The following is a 24,148-nucleotide window of genomic DNA, read 5'->3' as shown; positions in this document are numbered from 1 at the left end:
CATACTTGTGTTCCTGCAATTTCTTCTTATTCAATTTGTTGTTTTTGCTTACAAGTCGCATCAAATAGGTTTCAGAGCGAGGAATTTCATTTTATATGCTAGTGCATAGCTCTGTTTGTAAGTTTACAGCTGAGGTATGTAGACAATTCAGTGGTGAAATATTTAAGGATTGTATTAGTGACTCTATAAGTATTTGTTTGATGTAATTGGAGTTATCAGATGCTTTCGTTTATGCAGTAAATATAATGTTGTTTGATATTATATGTTAAATGCGGAAAAAATGTTATGTTTATTTGTGTCACTCTATAATACTGCTAAGGGGTATTGTGGGGTGTTACAAACTAGCACCAGTAACCCAATAAATTCTAGCTAGCACAACTAATTGCTTATTCCTGTTGTGTGGGTAAACTAAGATCAGAATGGCCACCAAAAGTCAATTTATTTTTTGATTTTCGGCTTTGAAGTTTGGTTTCCTTGTATTCATGTGTCCACGCTTGTTTACATCACTGATCCTCTACGTACCAATTCCTAATGGCAATTTCCTTTTCTTTCTTCTCCATGATACAGAAAGTTTGCAGGATGATAAAACAATTTGAGTCCTCAAGCCCAACTTTGTAAGCTTATATCAATATTGTATCATAGTTCTATAAACCCAAGTCAGAAAATCTTCAACAACAACAACATCAAGCTTTTATCCCACTACATGGGGCTGGCTCCATGAATCCTTTTTCACCAAAAATATTCACCAAAAACATAATAATACACCATCCAAGGAAAGAGAATTATATAGAGTAACATGAGAAGAAAATTCGATAAAGATGTAATGATTATACAACATCAAGCCTTAATCCCACTACGTGGGTTCAGGTAAATGAATCATTTTACTCCATGTGTCCTATTAAGAGTCAAATTCTCATTTTTTTTTTAAATGTCATTTTTAATATTTTTCAGCCAAGTCTTTTTCGATCTACTTCTACCTTTCTTAACATTGGACAAATCCAATACATCTACTCTCCTAACCAAGTCATCGGAAGGCCAACATTTTATGTGTCCAAACCATTTAAGGCTACTCACTCTAATATTATCAACCACTAGAGCTGCTCCAACCTTTTCACGTATATACTTATTTTGCATTCTATCTCTAAGAGTGAAGCCGCTCATCCACCTGAGCATCCTCATCTCTGCAACACTTAATTTTATGATTCTCTTTTAATAGCCAACATTCTGCATCATAAAGCATGGCAGATCTCACCACTATCATATAGAATTCTCTCTTAAGTTTGATGGTTACTTTTTATCACACAACAGGCCTGATGCATTCCTCCATTTCAACCATCCAACTTGGATTCTACTAAAAATATACTCATCTAAAAGATGTAACGATTATCATAGAAGAAAGAAAAAATATGTGTGCCATGAGTGTAGCTTTTGCTAAAATAGCAATCTTGAGCATAGCCCAACAAATATATGAACATCTATTACAATTTAAAAGCTATAGAACTTATCATTTATTGCTCATGTATGTACTTGAGTTGTCAAAGGTAGGGTTGTAAATGAACTGAGCATTTGACAAGCTGCTCGAGGCTCGACTCGATAAAAACTTGCTCGTGATCATTTAATTAAATAATCAAACAAGCATAAACATTTTATTAAATACTCGATGCTTTAATAAACAAGCTTCAACAATTGTTTGTTTGTCCCATTATGTTCATGAACAACATTATCCAAAGCTCGTGAACATACTCGATAAGAAGTTCATTAGGAGCTCGATAAGAAGCTTGATTTTATCGAGCTGGATTCTTGATTCTTGTTAGATAAGAAGCAAAATAATTAAAATAACATATTCGTGAACAGCTTGTTTGATAGTTTGAAACAATAGCTAGAAATGCTCGCAAACATATTTGTTAGTATGCTCGATAAAGCTCGTTCATTAAACTAATGAATATTTAGAAGTAGAGCTTGTTTATAGCTTGATAAGGCTCATCCGTTTAAAGCTCAATAAGAAAGAAACAAATAGAACATGAACTAAGTATGAACACCCGTCAACTTAAATGAACCAAGCTTGAATACGAACATGAAAGCTCAGATCGAACTCGAACGAACATGAACAAGCTGATAAAAAATGAACATGAACATGGATAAATTGATGCTCGGCTTGGCTCGGTTCGTTTACAACCCTAGTCAAAAGTTTGAAGTTTAAAATGTTGCTTTACATAATCCACGTCATGACATGGTATAAACACCATGGAAATTGTTAGAAATAAATACAATTAAAAGATAGAAATTGATTTACATAGTAAAAAGCAGATGATGTCATGAAAAAATAATAAACAATGCTATTTTTTTTATATAGAGATCTTAAGTAACTAGAACGACTAGAACATAACCTTGACTTGAAGACTTTTAGGTAGCATCGTGAGATTAAAATAGAGGACCTAAAACTTAACTAGAATTATCAAATCTAACAACAATCAAAATCCAAAACTAAATAACTATTATAGACATGGCATAAGATACATATAAATCCTTCTGAGTTTGCATATAAAATGAACCACTGAGCAAAGCTAGGGGTAGAGGAACAAATGAAAGTGGAAAACTAGCAAACAACTTGAATCCCAATAAAAGGATTGTTATGCCCATGCACATTGTGGGATCCAAAAATTCGCACCCCGGTCTCTCCGTGCTTCTTTTTATACCAACGGGGAGAGTTTTAACGAGTTCTGTTCCTAGGTAAATTTTTAGAAGGCCTATTAGATTTTAGATAAGATATTATCCAGATATTTCGTCCTTATTTTGCGGGGACTATGAACTAGGGTTTGATTTCTCATAGGCATAAGCCCCTATGATTAATTAACCCTCCCAGTAACTAGAGAACACTTTCGAATAAGGCTAGTCGTTGGAGATGCACTAAGTACCCAACGTGTAGTAACAATAGCTTTGAGTTTAGATTTTGAATTTTAAGGATTTTTAGACTTTTTAAATATATGTCATATAGGGGTGTCAATTCGGGTCAGCAGGTCGGGTTCGGGTCGAACCTGGAACTGACCCGACATTGTTCAGGTCAACCCGAACCCGACCCGTTTTTAAAAACGGGTCAGATTTCTAGACCCGAACCCGACCCGATTCGGGTCAACCCGACACGAATGACCAGAATTTGAGCTAAAATTGCTAATTTTCGGGTCAAAATAGGGTCAATATTCGATTTTCGGGTCAAAATCGAATCAATCTCGGGTTTTTGGGTCAAATATGAGTTTTCGTGTCACTTTCGGGTTGCTAGGTCAACCCGAACCCGACCCGATTTTTAAAACGGGTTGATTTGTTCAACCCGAACCCGACCCGTTTCGAGTTGACCCGAACCCGGATTTTTCCGAGTCGGGTTCGGGTCGGGTCAAAAATTGACACCCCTAATGTCATACACTTAAAGCGAGTGATATGGGAATGATGACGGGCATGAAGATCTATTGGTTTCGTCGTCCTGAGTTGTCATGATCTCTAATCCACTTAGCCAGAGGAGGACAGGAGATAGTTGACCCAATCTGACATAAGGAATATTGTCAGCAGCCATGGTTTGCTTCGTCCAATGATATTTTGTAGACTCCGGTTGGATGTTTGTCTAAGGGAACGAATTCGAGTTAACTTTAACTAACATAGGGTTTTATATTTTATCGAGCGCACGCTATAATTCATTACTCAATGGCCTTTTAACCATTAAGGAACATACGAGCTTTGGCTGTGATCGTAATATAGTGTTGTCATTTTGCAGCAAAATCACCCGGTTAGAGTGCATGTGTCACACCCCTACTTACGAGAAATCAATTTAGAATGGATTATAATAATATATTCAACATAATATTTGTTATTTGTGAGCTGAAATTATTCTTAGATTCATCATCCTCCCCAAACAGTTGTGGAGTGTGGATGGATTTTAGTTTTAAGTTTTTTGTGATGGAATTCATTTTAAGAATTTAAACACTTAGTAGGAATTAAATTAATGAATCACTTTAGAATTTTAAGGGCATTTAGAAAGTTAAATAGCTCTTTTTGATTAAAAATTCTTGTCAACACGGGTATAATCAAGGTGTTTGAACACTTTTAGTAAATCCACGAAGCATTCTCAAATCTCATATTTAAGAACTTGACGTAAAGATCGGAGCACGTGCGGAATACTTTTCAGTGTATTTGAATAATAAATTTTACACGTTAATTAATGCTCATACATATCTACATAATGCATTTTGTACTATCAATACATGTATATAATGCATTTTGCGCTTGCATAATCTATTTGCATTTGCATATGCATTATACGCTTGCATTTTGATCAATACACGTACATAATACATTCATATTTACATAATGCATTTTTTATTAATTGGACCATGCACTTGCACATCATTTTTGCATGATGTATTTTACACACCGTTTAGTACACGTGCATGCTGCATTTGCACTTTTGATACACTTTATATAATGCTTTTTTTTATATTCATTAAAGTACATGCATAATAAACCTGCATAATGCATTTTGTGCCTTATTCTTACAAAATGCATTTTATATCATTATTGCATAATACACTTTGCATATTGTTCTTGCATTATGAACTTTGCATATTATATTTGAAAGTTACTTTTTGAGATGTATGAATGATTTGAAAATATCTCATTTTGATGATTTGTGCAAAAAGGGAAACTTTTTAGAAAAATATGCAACCATTTATTATAAAATTAAATAACTTCAAATCCCCCATGAGCTTAGAATTAATATTCAATTTAACATGACTTTTTACCAGTACTATAACTCAAAACAAAATTTCATGTTTAGTTTTAATTTTCTAGCATGCTGGATGATATTTTGTAACTCATTATATAAATCACCCCATCTAAATCTCCAAAATCATGGGTAACGAGCACTCATTTGGAAAGAAAATATTCTCATTTGATTAAAACGATAAATTATATGTATATGATTTTATCATTCATTCTTTTTTTATTTAATTATGTGAGTTTCATTTGTCGTTTAAAATTTTGGCAATCTCCCATCATCTCCCCCGTATTGGAGGAGTCAGGTAGGCATTTGCACAAGCCGGATCAAAGATATGATGAACACGGAGTCTTCATATAATTCATGTTATTCCCAGTCGGATTAAAAATACAATAAATGTGGGGGCTTTTTAGTTCTTACTCTTCTCCTAGCCGGATTAAGAATACGACGAACGTGGGTTCTTCTGATACCTGTTGTTTAAGCAATCAAGAAAAAAAATTACTTTTTAGTCTAGGAAGAGCAATGACAATGGCGACGGGTCAAGCAAATGGGGTAATATAATTGGAGAGTGATGACGAATTGGACATGTGCATGGGCTGGGGGCGAAAGCAACTACAATGTGTGTTGTTGTGTTGAGTGATCGAATTGAGCGCAAGGCTTAAGAGAGTTCGGGGGTTGATCGAGTCGAGCGATTGAATAACTCTGAATTGAGTTGGACGCTGGTGTAGGAGGTTGGACACACGGGTAAGGACGGAATCGTGAAAGGACCAAAGGGCGGTCGCGTCTAGATTGATCAAGCATGAGACAGATCGCGAGAGAGAGACGAGCGGGGTTGGACGCGATTCTTGCGTGTGATTGTGGGCTGGGATCGAGATGATGGCATTATCCTGAACAAGTAGGACGATCAGCCGGACTAGTGACTGGGTCAGGTCGCACGAGGGATCAAATAGATGTCTGCGTCTGGATTGACCGAGCGTGAGGATGGATCACGGGAGCGGGACGAGCGGGGTCAGGTGCGGCTCCTGCGTGTGGTTGCAGGATTAGAACGGGACTGGCATCAGCTTGAGCGGGTAGGTTGATTGGTTGGACTAACGTCTAAGGTAGGGTCGCACTAGGGTCACTAGGCTGGGCTCGAGCACAAGAAGAAGATGGTGAGAGCGGGCCGATGATTGGACCTGCGATCTGACACTGGCATCGGGTTTACAGTCGCGAGTAGCGTGGGCTTGGTTTGGGTGTCTGAAGATAGAGCGAGAGAGCGTCGAAGGCTGGGCTTTAGGAGGGTTGGGGTCTCATGCAGTATGGAGAGGACGGGAGGGCTAGGATCTCGCCTATCATGGTTTCTGCATGAGTCAAAGAGAGAGCGATAGGGGTATTTTTGTCAAGGCTCCTGTGTGTGGCAAATGGAGAACTAGAGAGAGACAGGCAGTTCCATCTGCGGTTCTTTAGCATGTATGAGTGTTGTGAGCGGTTATGAGGAGTTAGGTTAGTGGGTTATGTGTGTCGTTGGTCAACACGCATAAGTACCATACATGAACATGAAAAATACTCATAGCAAAATCAAATGCAATACATCACAACTAAAAGTGTTCAGTATATACTTATCACATAAACCCACAAAAGGACTAGTGCCAAAAACAAAAATCTACTTTTAATGCAACCAGATAAGAGAACAAAAACTTTCTTTTGCGTGACAAAATAAGAGAATTATTATGCAAAACAATTAGTGCAACGGATCAAGCCAGATCAAGCCATAGCACACATAAACTTAATTAAACAATATAGAATGGCAACCACCTTAAGACATACCAGATAATTTTCTTGGAGTTGCAGCACAAATGCGCATGGGCCTGCTTGAGCAATAAACGCCATTCATCTCAGTCATAGCAAGAGCTTTCTCATTATCATCTCCAAATCTAACAAAGCCATATCCTTTTGAACGGCCAGTGTTAGCATCAATGACAACTTTTGCACCTTTTATAGAGGAGTATTTGGTAGAAAAAGTTTCTTGAAGCAAAGAATCTGTAACATCAGGAGCAAGATCGCCTACAAAAATAGAGTGACCAGAAGCTAATTCGGAACGCCTATCACCAGTACTAAATGAGGCCCAATTTAGCCTAAAAGGTTGATCACTGTTAGGCATCAAATGGCCAGTGAATGTTTGAATTACTTTATCAGCTGCCGCATGAGTAAAAAATTCAACGAAACCATATCCTTCTGACTTTCCTGTCTGTTTATTGCGGATAACTTTAATGAAGATGACCTGCCAAAGATCACGTTAGCAAATCATCTGCAAAAACACGGCGCATTCATATTATCCCATCACAGGTAGTAAGAGAAGACAAACCTTGAGTAAAAACTAGCTGCAGTATCATTACCAATATTTGGAGATAAAAAAATGCTCTTAAAATTGCATCAGAAAGATACTAATCAAGTTAACTATTTAAAACTCAAGAACTGGACATGTTTCCATCCAATATTTTGAACCTTTTTTTAATAAAGATTCAAAGAGGATTTGCAAACTTTTAAACTAAACATTATGATAAATATTACTTGACAAACAATATCTCAAGATGAAAAATCATGTAGGATAGGTAATAAGTTGGACATTCTATAAGATAACAATTTTCTCCAACAACTTAAATCACAACATCCAAAAAGTTTGGGCACAAGGTCTAAACAACCTATATATAAGAAGATTATAATATTTAATATGTTTTTAATAACATAAGCATGCATATTCCTTTCAAATGTGAAGTCCGTAAGGACTACCAAAGTGACAAAATATTCCGTGATAATGTAATTTGTAGTCAGGCTGATCATTTTGATATTTATCACTTTTTGTATTCTTGTGTTTACAAGAGAGCGGGGAGTATCTACTAGATTTGCATTAAAAGATCTGAGGTTAATAATCTGATGAGAGTAGGCATATTTCACTTTGGGGGGAACGTTATCCTGTGCCTGTATCAATTTACTAAGTTTAGCTTCTTACTAATGGATTGATTCTAAGCCCCTATACACATGTAGGCTACGCCCAAATCATGTGATATCTTGGGTTGATCTTACAGTTTATTTACTTCGCTTCTGTTGAGTATGAACCTTGCAACAGTTCCACATTTATAGGCCCCCTTTTAAAACAAAGGACACCAAAGTTTCAAAAGGATCACATAAAATGTAGATAATAGAATGAGAGAGGTTTTCGGGTCCAACAACATTCCAGGAGACTCTTCAAGAACCATATAACCAAGACCAAGCTGCTTCAAGTTTGACTATCTTGAGCTAGCCCACACATTGAGTTACCTACTTTAGGAAAACCCATATACATTAGTTAGCTACTTAGACCTTATAATAGCCCATAATTTAACTCAAATAAATAATTTTTTTTAGAGTTATTGTTAATTTGAGAGGTACGAGAGGGAAAAAACTTAACTTTATTCGTTATTATCTTCCCCATTTATAGATCTATACAAGATATCCTAATGAGGAAATAATAAATTACAAAATCTTTCCTAAATTTGTTCCTTTATTATGGCGTGATCCATGAGAGCATCCCACGGATTGATCTTTGTGTCTGTCGTATTCTTTGCACTAGGAACAGCTGGATTTCAACACTCCCCCTCAAGCTGGGAAATATGGATCTATCATTCCCAGCTTGTCAATCATTCTAAGAAAGGCAGAACTGTCCAATCCTTTGGTAAGGATATCTGCAAGTTGATCCTTTGATGATACATGGTCGACATTTACTAGACCACTGTCTAGTTTTTCTTTAATGAAATGTATGTCCACTTCTATGTGCTTGGTCCTGTCATGCTGGACTGGATTATGGGCTATGCTGATTGCTGATTTGTTATCGCAATGTAGCTTCATGGGTTCATCCCACTTAACCTTTAAGTCTTCTAGGATTATTTTGATCTATAGTAACTCACATATTCCCAAGGTCATAGCTCGATATTCTGCTTCTGCACTGGATCTTGCCACCACATTCTATTTCTTGCTTCTCCATGTAACTAAGTTACCTCCAAGAAATGTGCAAAATCCAAAGGTAGATCTTCTATCAATCGGTGATCCTGCGTAGTCAGCATCCGTGTATACTTCTAGAGTTATTCCGCGATCTCTTTTAAAGAAAATCCATTTTCCTGGTTTTCCTTTAAGGTACTGCAATATCCTGTCTACTGCTTGCATGTGAATCTGTTTTGAATTCTGCATAAACTAACTGACCATGCTTACAGCAAATGCTACGTCTGGTCTAGTGTGGGAGAGGTAGATCAATTTCCCTACAAGTCTCTGGTAGGCCCCTTTATCTACATATGGATCTTCTTTAGCCTCCCCCAATTTTAGATTAGGTTCTACTGGTGTCGGTGCTGGTTTAAAAGTTAGTTTACTTGTTTCTTTTAGAAGATCTTTGATGTATTTCTGTTGTGAAATGAAGATTCCCTTGCTGGAGTGAGCTACTTCAATTTCGAGAAAGTATTTTAGTCTACCAAATTCTTTGATGTCAAATTCTTTAGTAAGACTTTTCCTTAAACTAATTTTCTCCTCTTCATTGTTTCTAGTCACAATAATATCATCAACATACACCAATAAGATTGTGACTCCCCCTAAGTCTGAGTGTTTAAAGAATAATATATGATTCCCTTGACTTTTTCGATACCCATTAAGGAGCATGAATTTAGATAATCTTCCGAACCAGGCCCTTGGTGATTGTTTGAGCCCATATAGAGCCTTTTTCAATATGCACACCCTGTTACCTTCAGATTTTTCTTTAAACCCTAGTGGTATTTTCATAAATATCTCTTCTTCTAAATCCCCATGCAGGAATACATTTTTCACATCCAATTGTTCCAGATGCCAGTTGTACTTGGCTGCTAGTGAGAGTAGTATTCTGACAATATTCATCTTGGCTACAAGCGTAAACGTTTCTTGGTAGTCAATGTCATACGTTTGAGTGAATCCTTTTGCCACCAGTCTTGCATCTCTCTAGTGTGCCATCAGCTTTGTATTTTACTAAAAACACCCATTTGCAGCCGACCGATTTCTTTCTTATCGGTAGATTGACGATCTCCCATGTTTTGTTCTTTTCTAGGGCCTGCATTTCATCCTTCATGACATTTTTCATTTTTTATCAAATAAGGCCTCAAAAATATTTTTACGAATATGGATATCTTCTAATGTAACTAGGAAATTTTTGTTTGACGATGAGAAGTTGAAGGATATAGAGTTATTTATAGAGTATAAGGGAGGTGGTGAGCTTATCTTATTTCCAGGAGATGGTTCAGATTCTTAGATCTGCTTTGGAGCACAGCTTGAGCTTGTACGTCTGGAGTAAACATTTCCAAATCTAATGATAGCTTTGTCATTTGTTTCTCTATCTTGAGTTTCAGGTGGATTGGTTTGAGGAGATAGAGGAAGGTCAAGAGGTGTCAGTTCATTTTCCTTATCTTCCTCAAGTTCAGTCTCTCCCTGAAGATGAGATTTTGAAAAATAGGAATTTTGTTCATCAAAGGTAACATCAATAGAGAAAAGGATTTTTCTTGTGGGTGGATGATAACACTTATAACCCTTTTGGGTAGCTAAATAGACAACAAAGATGCATTTGAGTGCTCTTTAATCTAATTTTCCTCTCTCCTGGCTGTGAATATGAACATAGGCAGTGCATCCAAAGATTTTGGGCGTAAGATTATGATGGGTTCGAAACTCGGGGTAAAAGGAGGACAAAGTTTCCATTGGAATTTTGAGTCCTAAGACAATTGAAGGTAGTCGGTTTATGAGATAAGCTGTAGTTAAAAGAGCTTCCCCCAATAGGATTTGGGTGTATTGTAGTGAAATACGAAAGCTCGGGTGGAGGCTAGAAGGTGACCATTTTTTTCTCTATGCGATCCCATTTTGTTGTGGGGTGTGAACACAGTAGAACTCATGGATGACCCCTTCACTCTGGAAGTAGAAGGAAATAGTTTGGTTGAAATAATCTTTGGCATTATCGGAGCGGAATCTCCTTATTTTTATCCCGAAATGATTTTTGATCATGGAATGAAAGATGAAAAGAATGGTGCTAACATCGATTTATTTTTAAGGAGATAGATCCAAGAGACTCTAGTGCAATCATCAATGAATGACACAAATCAGCGCCCCCCATAGATATTGAGAATTTTTTAGGGTCCCCATATATCACTAAGAATAAGGTAGAAAGAGTATCACAACTCTCACTTTTGTTTGGGAATGAGGTTCTTTTATGTTTAGCCAACTCACAAGTTTCACAATGAAAATTTTTTTTTTCAAATTTCTGGAAAAGTTGAGGATACATATATCTTAGGACATCAAAAGATGGGTGTCCTAGTCTATAATGATGAAGCCAAATAGTGGAATTCCTATCTAGGGATAACATAGATCAACTATTTTTAGATTGGTTTGGTTCTTCCAGGTAGTACAATCCTGCTTTCTCCTTAGTAAGTCCAATCTTCTTCCCCGATCTCTGGTCCTGAAATAAGCAATAAGTAGGGTTAAATAAGGCTTGACAATTATAGTCATTGTAAGTTTTTGTATTGATATTAGATTTGTGGATATTTATGGTACGTGGAGCACATTTTTTAGGGTGAGTGAGGGAGATAATATTATGTCTCCTTGGCCAGTTACCGTGATAAGAGAACCATCAGTGATGATTTTCTTGTTGTTTGGGCAAGGAGTATAGTTTATGAGGCGGGTAGGTGAGTGGGTCATGTGGTATGTGGCTCATGAATCAATGATCCATAATTCCTTTAAATGATTTCTGGAAGCACTTAAACTAATAGAAATTGAATTCTTAACCTGAGAGTGCAAGTGAAGAAGAAGCATTTGGTTTTTCAAGAGATATCAGGAGTCGCTTCAATTTATCAATATCTTCTTTATTGAATTCTCCAATGTTTGACTGTGCTTCTGGCTTACTAGTAGTGTTATTGGCATGTGATGTGCTCCTTGTTTCACCTTTTTGATTCCACTCCTTGCTGGGGGATTTTCCACATATTTTCCAGCATGTTTCATTTATGTGTCTTGACTTTTTATAATAACTGCACCAAAGTGAGTCATTGTCTTTGAATTTTAAAGAATCTTTAACTTTTTCCTTCCATGACGATTCTTTGTTCACCACCATTGCTGAACTTTCAACGGTCTTTGGTTCTAACATCACTCCTCGTCGGCTTTCTTCTGCTCGAATGAGAGAAATGATTTCATTGAGTGATGGCGTCTCCTCTTTGCCGAGGATCTGGACTTTAACCTGGTCAAATTCTGTATTTAGTCCTACAAGAAAATCATAAACTCTATCTTTTTCAATAAAGTTCTTTAGGATTGCGGCATCTTCCGAACATCTGGTTTCTATGCATCTAGTGATCAAGTTCTTGCCACATATTTTGTAGAATGGTGGCATACTCTGTCACAATTTTACTCCCTTGCTTTGTGCTTCCAACTTTGACTTTAATTTCAAAGATTTGAGCCGCATCTCGATCTTTGGAGAAGGTCTGTCTAGCAGCATCACATATATACTTTGCAGTGGAAAGGAACATAAATGTATCGCTAATTTTTGGAGTCATAGAATTCCACAACCATGACATAATCAAAAAAGTTAGGCCTAGATTACATATAACAACATCACATATAACAGCATCACATTAAAAGTTAGGCCTAGATTAAGATTAATACCCAACTGGGCAATAATTGAGCCAGAAAAAGATGTTGCATTCATGATTGCATTTACATGATAATGTATTTGAATTAATTGATTACATGATAGTGCATTGAATTGATTGATAGCTATAACTGAAATCGTACTATACTGACAAGATTCATTATGTGGTAGTACTCTATCGTATGTCTTATAGTTTGATAAATTTCTTCTGATTTTATTGATTATCAATGTTTAAAATTGAGTATTCGGGTATTGAGGTGTTTTTCGTTCGTGAGGCGAGGTGTAAGCCTCAAAATCAAAAAATTGCGTAAACATAAAATGATAAATTTTGTATATAGTAATGAGTAAATAATATATAAAACATAAAAATGCACAAGATATGAAGTGAAATCAAAATATCCCAATAATAAAACAACATGAAATATAGTTCAACTCAAACTCCATCTTTCCCAAATCACAGTATTCTTTTCATTAACAAATAAAAGTTATTTTAAGCGGTACCGAAACAAAATTTTATTGTAAGAGTTATTTTGAGCGGTACTGGCTCGATACCGAGCATGTACCTAGTGGTACCGATCATGTACTGCTCAGTACCGAGCATATACTGCTCAATACCGAGCATGCACTGCTCAATACCGAGCATATACCTGCTCGGTACCAAGCGGTACTGGCTCGGTACAGAGCATTTACCTAGTGGTACTGAGCATGTACTGCTCAGGACCGAGCATGTACTGCTCAGTACCGAGCATAATTTTTAGAGGCGGACGCCTCTCAACCGTGAGGCGAGGCGCGCCTCAGTAAACTTAAGGCGTACGCCTCAAATATTGAACTCATTGCGTAGGCTTTGAGGCTTAAATGGACGAAATTGCGCTGAGACGCGCCTCTTATTGTGCCATTTTAAACCATGTTGATCATATTGATATTTTTATTGTTCATATTAAGTTATGATTGATATTGTTTAAAACTGAAACATATATATTGATTCTTATACCTTGCATTGAAAATAGTTATAGAGTTTTGATTACCTGTTGGGCATTTTAGCTCATTAAGTGGATTTTTATAATTCCAGGTCAGGGAAGGGATTAGAATCATGAGCAGTGATACTGATAACGATCTTCAGATTTTTCTTTATATTTTGTTCTACATTTTTTTTTATTCTTTTGTAGCCAGGAGCTTGTGATAAATTAGTATGTGTAGTGATCTCCTAACTAGTGTAAAGTATATTTTGGTGAACGAATAGTTAAAACATTTTGATGTATATGATTTTATTTGCTTTATATTGATGATTTATAGAAGCTCTAGTATATTTTTAAAATGATAAAAATGCAATTCTTTCAAATTTGATCTTTGGGCGTTACAAAACTAACCTAAACAAATTGAGTTAAGTTTCAAAGGTGGCTACAATCAAAACTACACAAGAATCAACCCTGAAGGGACTCAAGGAGCCAACACATGAGGCCAAAAAAATGGACATAAGAAAACAACAAAAGATGTTACACATCACTATACTTATTCAAGGATTGTGTGTCTAGCCAACCATATCCAAGAGAAGGATTTAATCAAAGAATTAAGATGAATTTGGTTTAAATCAATCGAGGCTTCACTTGGATAAGGTATGATCATCCGCTCGTAATATTATTAAAAGGGCACTTCAGCAGAAATGCTAAGCGATGTGTTGGCCCTACACATCACTTGCTTGTAGAGTACAAGCTTACAATAAAATGCATGTGTCGAGCTGCTTCACCACATCACATCATAGCATCGAAAACTTGGTTTTAACTAAAACAATATCCTAGTTCATATTACATGGCTCAGTTCAGCATTTTCGACAATAATTAATCACAAATATTCACTGCTCATCATTTATCATAGTTATCAAGTCATCACACATTGGTTCTATATTCTCTCTTGCTGAAGCTAGTTGAGTTTGGGTGATTCTTCTCTTCACGCTCTCTTGCCCATTAGTTTTCTTATGTGCTTTCTATGACTGTATCAAATGTTTTGCATCCTTATTTAGCAATATCTCTTACACATTTTCCTTGCTACCTATGTGCCTCCCCTACTATTATGACTAGAGTAAGTTAATATCACCCAATGCAAAGATCCACACATACCCTAAAGTAGCTCGAATTCTACTTTAGGTTTATAATTACATTGGACCTCACTCTTCAATCAAAGACTTGTTTATAATTACATTGGGCCTTGGTTTATTGTAGGCAAACTCGGCAATGGGTAGTTTGGAGTCCCAATCCCTAATGTTCTCGCCTACCAAGGCCCTAAGGAGGTTACCAAGGCTCCTATTAACGACTTCTGTTTGGCCATCCGTTTGTGGGTGGAAGGCGGTGGAGAATTGCAGCTTAGTACCCATCCTAACCCATAAGGTTTTCCCTGATACCAATTGGTTCACAGTTGGGACTAATTAAAATTGATACCCAACTGGACGACAATTGGGGTAGACCAATACTAATTGGTTGACGGTTGGGCCAAATTAAGACTGATACCCAACTAGGCGATAATTGGGTTTGATTGATACCAACTAATTAAAAGTTAGACCTACATTAAGACTAATAGTCTAATACCCAACTGGGCAATAATTTAGCTAGAAAAAGATGTTGCATTCATAATTGCATTTACATGATAATGTATTTGAATTGATTGATTACATGATAGTGCATTGAATTGATTGATAGCTATAACTGAAATCGTACTGTACTGACAAGATTAATTGGGTGATAGTACTCTATCATATGTCTAATAGTTTGAAAATTTTCTTTTGATTTTATTGATCATATTGATATTATTATTGATTTTTGATATTTTTATTGTTCATATTTGTTGGAATCAATGACCCCTAGTTTGAGCTTTTGATGATGACAAATAATACCGTCTAAATATCTTTTCATTGAATATCATTTGATTTCTGTTATTGCCTGTGAGTACTAACATTTCAGAAAGATCACAAATTACTCAGGACAACAGGAAGATTCAGGACTGGTCAGATTAGGAGTGTGAGTCTGAAACAATATAATTTTCTATTTATTTTACTTTTTCTTTTCTTGAGTCTGGCCACAAACTGCAAGTAAGTCTGAGCAACCAGGCACACACACAAGGGGAGAGGGTTTTTTAAAAGGAAACAAAATGAATTTTTTTCTCTATTGATCACCCTACTATTATGACTAGAGTAAGTTAAAATCACCCAATGCAAAGATCCACACATACCCTAAAGTAGCTCGAATTCAACTTTAGGTTTATAATTACGTTGGACCTCACTCTTCAATCAAAGACTAGAATGATATTAAGAATAATAATTTAGTCTCTAAATTATTTAACAAGCTCTACTCCCTTAAATTTTTTCATGGACTAAAAACTCCATAATAGAAAATAAGTCAACCATAAGGATCAAATTTCATAAATCTTTAATGGCATCATTATACTTTCGATGGAAAGATTAATGAAGGTAATTATGCAAGTATTAATCACTTCTTAAGTTGAGCCATTAAAATTGAAAATAAGTAACAGATGCATGTTCCTTCATTTAGTAAAGAAAATATTAAATACGAAGAATCAAACATATTCTAAAGTCTGTGATGCAATCCAAATATATGAGATCAAAATCAAAATCTCATTCACAAAGCAAGAAGACAATCCATCAACAAATACTCCAATCAACTACAAGACCTCTGGCAAGCAAAGAATCATTAGTAATGGATTTAAACGAAATGTAATAAAGATGCAGCCCTTCATAAAAGGTCAGTTAAAAAAACAAATTTATGAGGTTGAAATTCTAGAAAAAGAGGATTTATCTTGTTTCTAAATACAGTCATTGCTATCATTCAAATGGAAGAAGAGTAAAGGGGGCCATGATTACCAATAACTTCATAGAAGGTTTTACTTTAGTAAAAATGATATCAATGTCAAATAGTATGACTCAAAACTCTTTCTCTTAAGGAGCACCGAGTAACCACGTTCAACAAATATGGCTAAAAGAGATTCCCTATGGTGCACAAATTACAAGAAGATTTGAAATACAAAGTAAATATGCTGGAAACATAATGGCAAACCATCAAGCAAAAAATTGGACAACAAAAAGAGGGCAAGCAAATGAACAGAGACATGTATATGTAAAAGATTTGGAAGAAGGTATCATCAAATAATCACCCATTGAATTCCATAAGAAGAAATAGAAAAATTAAAAAAACTACTTATGCCACTAAAAGAGGCTCCTATGATTGGTATTTTTTCTTTTCTATTCTCAATTATTGCATCCTCTTCTAATACTTTAAAGTCTCAAAGATGCCTAATTCGAACTCCATGTATTATTGATTAAAAAGCTGCAAATCATATGACCAACTGGTGCAGAAGCACACTGAAACCTGCAAAACTCAAGCAACCTAGGCTAACAGGAGAATTCCAATGGAACAGTAAAAGACTGGTTTCTATTTTCTGTATATTCTATCTGCCTTTGCACTATACTTCTCCAGGTATATATGGTATTCCGGTTCACTACCAGGCACCGGATTAGTCTAAGCAGGAAATAAAAGACATATATAAAAAGGAACTAATAATAGAAAAAGATAAAACGGTATATGGTCGTGGCGCCTGAAGCCATGTGCGCGTTACTCTCCACGGTCTGCTATGCTCCTCATATCCTGTTACAGCATTATGGCACCGCATCACCAACTCCTCTTAAAATTTTATTTTATAAGCTCATTCTCCAAACAACAACAAGAAAGCAACCATTGTCATCATTGAAAACCATTGTTGGTCAATTAAATATTCTTATAAATAAATTTCTCACTTCAAAATGTCCTCCACATACTTAAAATATTCACCAAATTCTTATCTTTCCAAAAGCTAGCCACAAATTCAAAATGCAGTATTGTATTTTATCCTTCATATTGTGTTTTTCAAGAACAAGACACGAGGAGAATAATTATACTTGCTAAAGAAAGAGGCGATCTCAACCACCTAAAGTAATACAAGGAACAAGGAAGATATACATTACATGTCTTATTATCTTTCCTTAACGAAACATTCAAATTCAATAAAGGCATGATATAGCTTCAACACTTACATCTTGGCCAGCATTCTTCTGGTGATCTCAAAACTTTATTTTCTTTCTTATTTAAAAATATTAATATTCAAGAATTTACCATGACGTTGATGATTTAGCAAAATACAAATATACTAGTTTTCTAAGTAATACAAGAACCCAAAGTACTTTTTCTCCCATTCATAATTATATTTGAAACATCCAACACACATAACATCCATCCCTGGGCCCAATGGTTTGTGTATTTTATTGACAATTGCACTCGTGCGTCATGTATCTTTCAACTAAAAACAAAAAGTACTTGTAAGTACCCTCATAATTTTAAGAAAAATGAATAATAAATGAGTCATCTTGTGTGTACACAGTACAAAGACCAACAAAATAGAGTGGCTAAAAGAAAGAAAGACCACCTACTTACCACCACAAGGGCTCTCATTTTTTAAAAGAATGTTCTATTGAGAAAATTTATTTTAATAACCACTCACATCACAAACCAGTGGCTACCTACAAGAGTTATTGAGTTCAAATGTCATATAGAAGTCTAAAACAATTTATTTTCTCACTTCAACATAACAAATAATGTTATCATCAAGATATTTAGAAGTATTGTCTTTGCCCATGCAAATCCTCAAAACAAAGAAAAACATGATCCAATAGCATTAAATGCATCTTTATTTATTACTCTCCCGCTTAAAAAGGGTACAAATACTACCATCCTCCACAAAAAATGTGTATGTGGCTACTAATGTCACTTTCAGTGAAGATGACTTCTATGTGTTCCCTAACCCAATGAAGAAATATCATTCACAAATAAATACAATAAGAGAATACCCTGTCTTCCTTATCCCTCATCTAGCAAATAACTCTATTCTAGAACTAAAAAATCCAACACAAACCAAGCTCATAACAAACCCACTTTTTACTCAACCACTACATGTTTGCTCAAGAAAAAAATATATCTCAAACTACACAAGTCCAATCAATCGAATTTATCCCTTAGCACTGAACAACACATGAATCATCAACGAATGAATAGAGACTTTAAGGGAAAGATTGTTGAAAGAATTTGAAGTCAACAAACTTGATAAACTAAAGTACTTCCTTAAAACTGAAGTAGCATGCCTCAACATGGATTTTTCATATCACAACAAAAATATATAACGGACATATATAACGGGCCTATTAAATGAAACAAGAAAGTAGAGATACAAACTTATCACATACAAGACCTAATGATGCATGTGTTGTACGTGCAATATGTCAATTTATGCACAATCCAAAAGAATCAAATATTTTGATATTGCATTGAATGTTATGATATCTTAAAGGAATCCCTAGTAAAGAAATTTATTTAGAAAGGGGGAGTATATGACACTTGAAAATCTACACATATAGTGATTATGCAGGGAGTATGATTGATAGCAGGTCAACTTCAATACATTGCACATTCTTATGAGGCAAACAAGTGGCTTGGAGAAGTAAAAAAAAAAAGTAAAATGTGACTGCAAGATGCTAAGATCTAGCATAGAAGCCAAATTTAAATATATGGCACTGGAAATCTACATATTACTACGGCTTAAAATTATCTCATAAGATTTAAAAATTGAATGGAAATGTCCCAGGAAGCTCTATTATGATAAGTCAGCCATCAATATTGCATATTACCCCATGCGATATGATCATCCTAAGCATATTGAAGTTGACATGCTTTATAAAACAAAAAAGGACAATGATCTAATTTATATTTCATTTGTATCCATAAGTGAACAACTTGCAAACATTCTTACCAAAGATTTATCAGTGACAATATTTTAGAAATTAACATGTAAGCTTGGAATGGATGATTATTCATTCATTTGCTTAAGATAGAGAGTAGAAAAGGTTCATAAATTCATTTCTAAAGCAGTAACCTCCAACACCTCTTGTTGTGTCCACCCAAGTCAGGGTCAACTAGTTATGCTTCTTATCGGGTTCACCCAAGTCACACCTAACTAGTAACGCCTCTATGATCCCAGAAAGCAATGCATCAAGTGGATTATGCTCCTCCTGCTCAGCTTAGAAAGTTTGACTTCCTTAGTAATTCTCGTTCCCATCTCATTGATCTATAGGATCATTATTGCCACCTCACTAGTTCATGGGTTGTCTATTGCAATTAATTTAATATTTATTTTTTTCAATTACACATTTTGTATATTTCCCCTTACAACTCTCTTGAGCTTGTATGAATTCATCACAAATTTTGGAATGAAACACTAAATCGATTCTCTCCAATTTTCATCAATGAGCATAATAAGTTCCTTTCACACTAAAGACCCCCCACCCACACACACACATCAACAAACTTCATTATCGTGCTAATCCACAAGTAACTAATGGTTTCATTAGCTAGTGTAGTTTGATTATTTGGTGAATAAATATTTTGCATGCCATTTGATTTACATCCTAATTGTCCTACAATGGCCATACTTAAAGGAATCATTATAACCTCTATTTATCTGTAATTTTTTTAAGAAAACAAAAGATTAGAGACACTCGAAAAGAGAAAATATAAAGAAAATTTTTCTAGAGAAGAAAAACGAGACCATGAGAAAAACCAAGCAAACTGCACCAAAAGAAACAACCAAAAATCACGAATGATATAAATAGTCATTACAGCTAACAATAGATTTGCACTAAAAATATCAACCAAAAAGCATTAAAAACATAAAAATATCAAATATACAAAAATACATTCAATGTGTAAATGGACTAAAATTATTTAGTAATAAAAAATGCTTAACTACTTGAACATGCTTATTCACAGAGAATTTCCAGTTTCAAGCGCATCGATAAATGTGTTGTTTTCATTCTAAGGTAAAAAGGGAAACACTAAATAGTTAATATGAAAAAATACAATTTTTCACCTAAGCTCATCTATTCCTTCTCGATGAACATTTATGATAAAATTCAAAACCAAAAAAAGATAGCTGCATAGTAAATTTAATTCACTCGAGATCACTTATCCGTGAAAAAATATGTATCCTCAATAAAAATCAACATTACCACTTAGAATTTTTTTTAATTATAGAAATATATCTCATATGTTTAATATAAACAAGGTGGGTTTGAATCCACATGAGCAGCAATAGAATTCAAGTTCTCAGGTCTATTGTTCAAAGCGATGGTGAAATAGATGAGGATATTATCAGTATAATTCAAGTTGAATGGTTGAAGTGGAGGAATACATCAATCATGTTGTGTGATAGAAATGTACCCCTGAAACTCAAGGAAAAATGTTAGAAGATGGTGTGGCCTGCAATGCTTTATGGCGTAAAATGTAGGTCATTAAAAGAGAAACATAAAATTAAATTAAGTGGAGAGGTGAGGATGCTAAGGTGGATGAGTGATTTTACACTTAGAGATAGTATGAGAAACAAATATATACGTGGAAAGGTTGGAGTATCTCCTGTAGCATATAAGATTAGAGAGAGTCATCTTAGATTATTTTATCACAAAAAATGTCGGTCTTCCAATGACCATTTTAGGAGAGTGAATGTATTAAATCCGATCTATGTTAATAAAGGTAGAGGTCGACCTAAAAATATTTGGTTAGAAAATATTAGAAATGATCTTTTTTTAAGTAGATTTAAATAAGAATTGAACTCTTAATATAACAAAATAGAGAAAAAGAATTCATGTAGCCAACAACAAAGTGGTATAAAGGCTTGATGATGCAGCCAACAACAAAGTGGTATAAAGGCTTGATGATGATGTTGTTGCGTTTGCAGGTCTCAAACAACAGGTCTCAAACCAAAGACCTTTACCTTAGAAACTAAAAAGTGTATCGCTTAAGGCAAAGCTGTTTGGTGGTATCACCACATATATCTAAAGCGTGAATCCATTCAACTTCTTTTTTTTCTTTAAAAAACCTTTGCAAAGCTCCGATCTACAAGATACTCCTCTCTACTATCAACCTGAAGCTATCATTTACCATAAACATAAACTTATCACCATTCCAAAGCACTAAAACAGCATTACAGACAAAACCAATTTCATGCATCTAAACATTCAAAATAAAATCCTATACAAATTCAGATAAATAAATGAATCTCAACAAAAACCTTAAATTACGATGGAATCAAAACAGAATTTTTCAAGGAGAGGACTAGATCTAGACCTCGCCAGTATGCCCAAAGCAACCATGCAGATAATTCTCATCCATCCAGTATTGGAGATCCCCCACCCATATCGTCTTATTCTCATCGGCGCTAGTCCCCATCTGCTGCAGAGGGGAAGAAGGTGGGTGCATCGGCTGGTGAAAACCAAAGAAATGTGGCGGCGCAAATTGCGGCGGCGGTGGCGGAACCATGTGGTTCTGCATCACCATCGGAGAAACCGGATACTGCATGACCCCCGGCGGAACCCACGGCTGATGCTTCGACTTCATTTGATCGGCGCCGCTTGCTGGCTGCATCTTCGTTGGCGGAGGAGGTGGTCCTCGCCGGGGGTAGATGCAGGCAAGAGAGGGAGCGCGTGGGTGAGTGCTGGTGAGGGGGAAGCAAGAGAGGGAGCTCGCGGGTGAGCGTGGAAGGATATTTAATGATTTATTCGGGAGGCCGACTCGAGTGTAGGTTTGATATCGGCCGTTGGATTGAGGAAGGAAACGTAACGGACGACCGGGATGCATGGATCTCAGGGTTGTGTGATTTTGACTTGATCTAGCCATGGCACAATAAAATAATTCTATATAAATATAAGTTTTTTTTTATTTCTTTTTTTTTTCAATTGAGGATAAATTATTTGGTGCAAAGGCCGGACGTAGCTCTTCATCAGGATTCCAATTAAATCCTGACATGTGGAGTGGACATATGGGTATTAAATTGGAATTATTTTTTTATTTATATCTAGTCAGCCCAATCGACCCGACCTGACTAACGTTTTCTTATTTTTTGGAAGAGGATTTAGGGTTGATGATCCATTTTAAGAAAAAAAACCCATGAAAGCTCTCAAATTCAAATATTTATGATTTTTATACCTACTGAGAAAGAAAACAATAAGTAACAATGTTGTATTATTCACGGAGATGGCATATTCACAGGACGTTATGGCTAAAAGGAGGTATGCAAACGTTCAGGAATCATAAGTTAATTTGCCTGGAGAAAATACATGTTTCAACTTATCGAAAAATCTTCACCTCATCCCAAGTCGTATTAAGGGCTTCCAAAGTTTTATAATTTTTGAGAGTTCTAAAACAAAGCTGCATAGAAAAAAATACATCAATGCTCAATACGAGTGCAAGCAATAGCATGTAAAAAGCAAAAGAGCACCGTGCATTTGCTACTGCGCTTTAACTGTGCATTTGTTATTGTGCTTTATGTGCACATTAACTGTGCATTGTTATATATTGTGCTCTTGTTGTGTCTTTTGACTGTGCTTTTATTGCAACTTCACTGCACTTTTAATGTAATTTTACTGCATACTTGCTAGTGCGCTTTTTGTTGTGCTTTCATTGCATTTTTCTAATACTTTACTACGTTTTCAATGAGCTTTCACTGTGCTTTAACTGGACTTTTGCAGAACTTTTATTACGCTTTAACTACTACGTTTTCATTGACATTTGTTGTGTTTTCTGTTGCGCATTCACAGTGCTTTCATTGAGTTATTGATGTGTTTTCACTACGTTATTGATGTGCTTTCACTGTACTTTACTTCATATTACAAGTTATGTATAAATATGAGAAATAAATATATGATGCTTACTACAGTTATACCCATAATGTTGGTTTTAGTGTGCGCAATGATCATCGCATTAACTGACCAAAATTCATAAAGATAAAAATTAATGACTTCGTTTGTTCAAAATCTTGCTTCAAAAAAAAAAGTTTTGACCTAAATTTTAAAATAAAATATCATAAGTTAGAGGCCAGTATGGGTTGTCCATCTTTGATTGGGTTTGCAGCTGATGAAGTTAAAAATCAAAATGTGAAAAAATTTATTGAATCCCATAATTATGAATTGGCTAAACCACAAGACTGACACCTCTTGAGATTATCTAGGAATATTGATGATGAGAAAGCTTCAGTTTTGAAATCAATGATAGAAGTCAGGATAAGAATTGTTGATGCATTCTCTTATCTTATAGAGGAAGTTTGAGGTATCGAGAATGTTATATTCTCTAAGAGGGATGAATACAACTTTTTCAGAAAGAAAAAAAAGAGAAAAGATTAAATTTGGAACACCAATATTTAATTCAATTATTTAAAGATCATCAAGTTGATAATAATATGTTCCAATGGGATATCTAATTTGATGAATTTGATAGATTGTTATAGTTCTTGGGTTGATGGATGGGTGGGATAGATTATGACTCTTGTGAAGATATAATGATTTTTTATACTATTTATATGTTAAATAAATATAATTTAGTTTGTACAACATTTACGGGTGTTAATAGTCACTGGCATAATATTTTTGTTTAGGATGATCTTTTTGTTAAAGAAAATAATTGAATCATTTATATGGTCATTTATAACATTTGTACGAATGCTAAGTGATAAACATTCAATGACAATATACCGATTAGGGTCATATAATGGCTAGGGCCATAGAAGTTGTATTACCTCACACTCGTCATAGATTATGCCAATGACACATTTCTTAAAAAGGTTTCATCAAAAGTCGGGTGCTTCAATAGCAACAACGA

General features: G+C 35.3%; 1 protein-coding gene across 2 annotated transcripts in view; it reads right to left on the bottom strand.

The window, feature by feature from the left end:
• The window catches only part of LOC110096029 (polyadenylate-binding protein RBP47), a 43,190-nt gene extending 21,159 nt beyond the window's left edge, over positions 1–22,031 (bottom strand). The window contains exons 1-2 of one of the 2 annotated variants that reach the window (XM_020821782.2): positions 21,623–22,031; positions 6,569–7,022 (exon numbers count right to left, since the gene is read on the bottom strand). In XM_020821782.2, coding sequence (XP_020677441.1) covers positions 6,569–7,022; positions 21,623–21,919 — 751 coding nt within the window. In that variant the 5' untranslated portion in view covers positions 21,920–22,031. The remainder of the gene's footprint in view (positions 1–6,568; positions 7,023–21,622) is intronic. The other variant, XM_020821781.2, reaches the window with a different exon arrangement.
• Between the last annotated feature and the right edge of the window lie 2,117 nt (positions 22,032–24,148).

The sequence above is a fragment of the Dendrobium catenatum genome, unplaced genomic scaffold, assembly GCF_001605985.2.
Source record: "Dendrobium catenatum unplaced genomic scaffold, ASM160598v2 fragScaff_scaffold_1456, whole genome shotgun sequence".
Classification (NCBI taxonomy): Eukaryota; Viridiplantae; Streptophyta; class Magnoliopsida; order Asparagales; family Orchidaceae; genus Dendrobium; species Dendrobium catenatum.
This window is presented reverse-complemented; position numbering and strand designations above follow the sequence as displayed.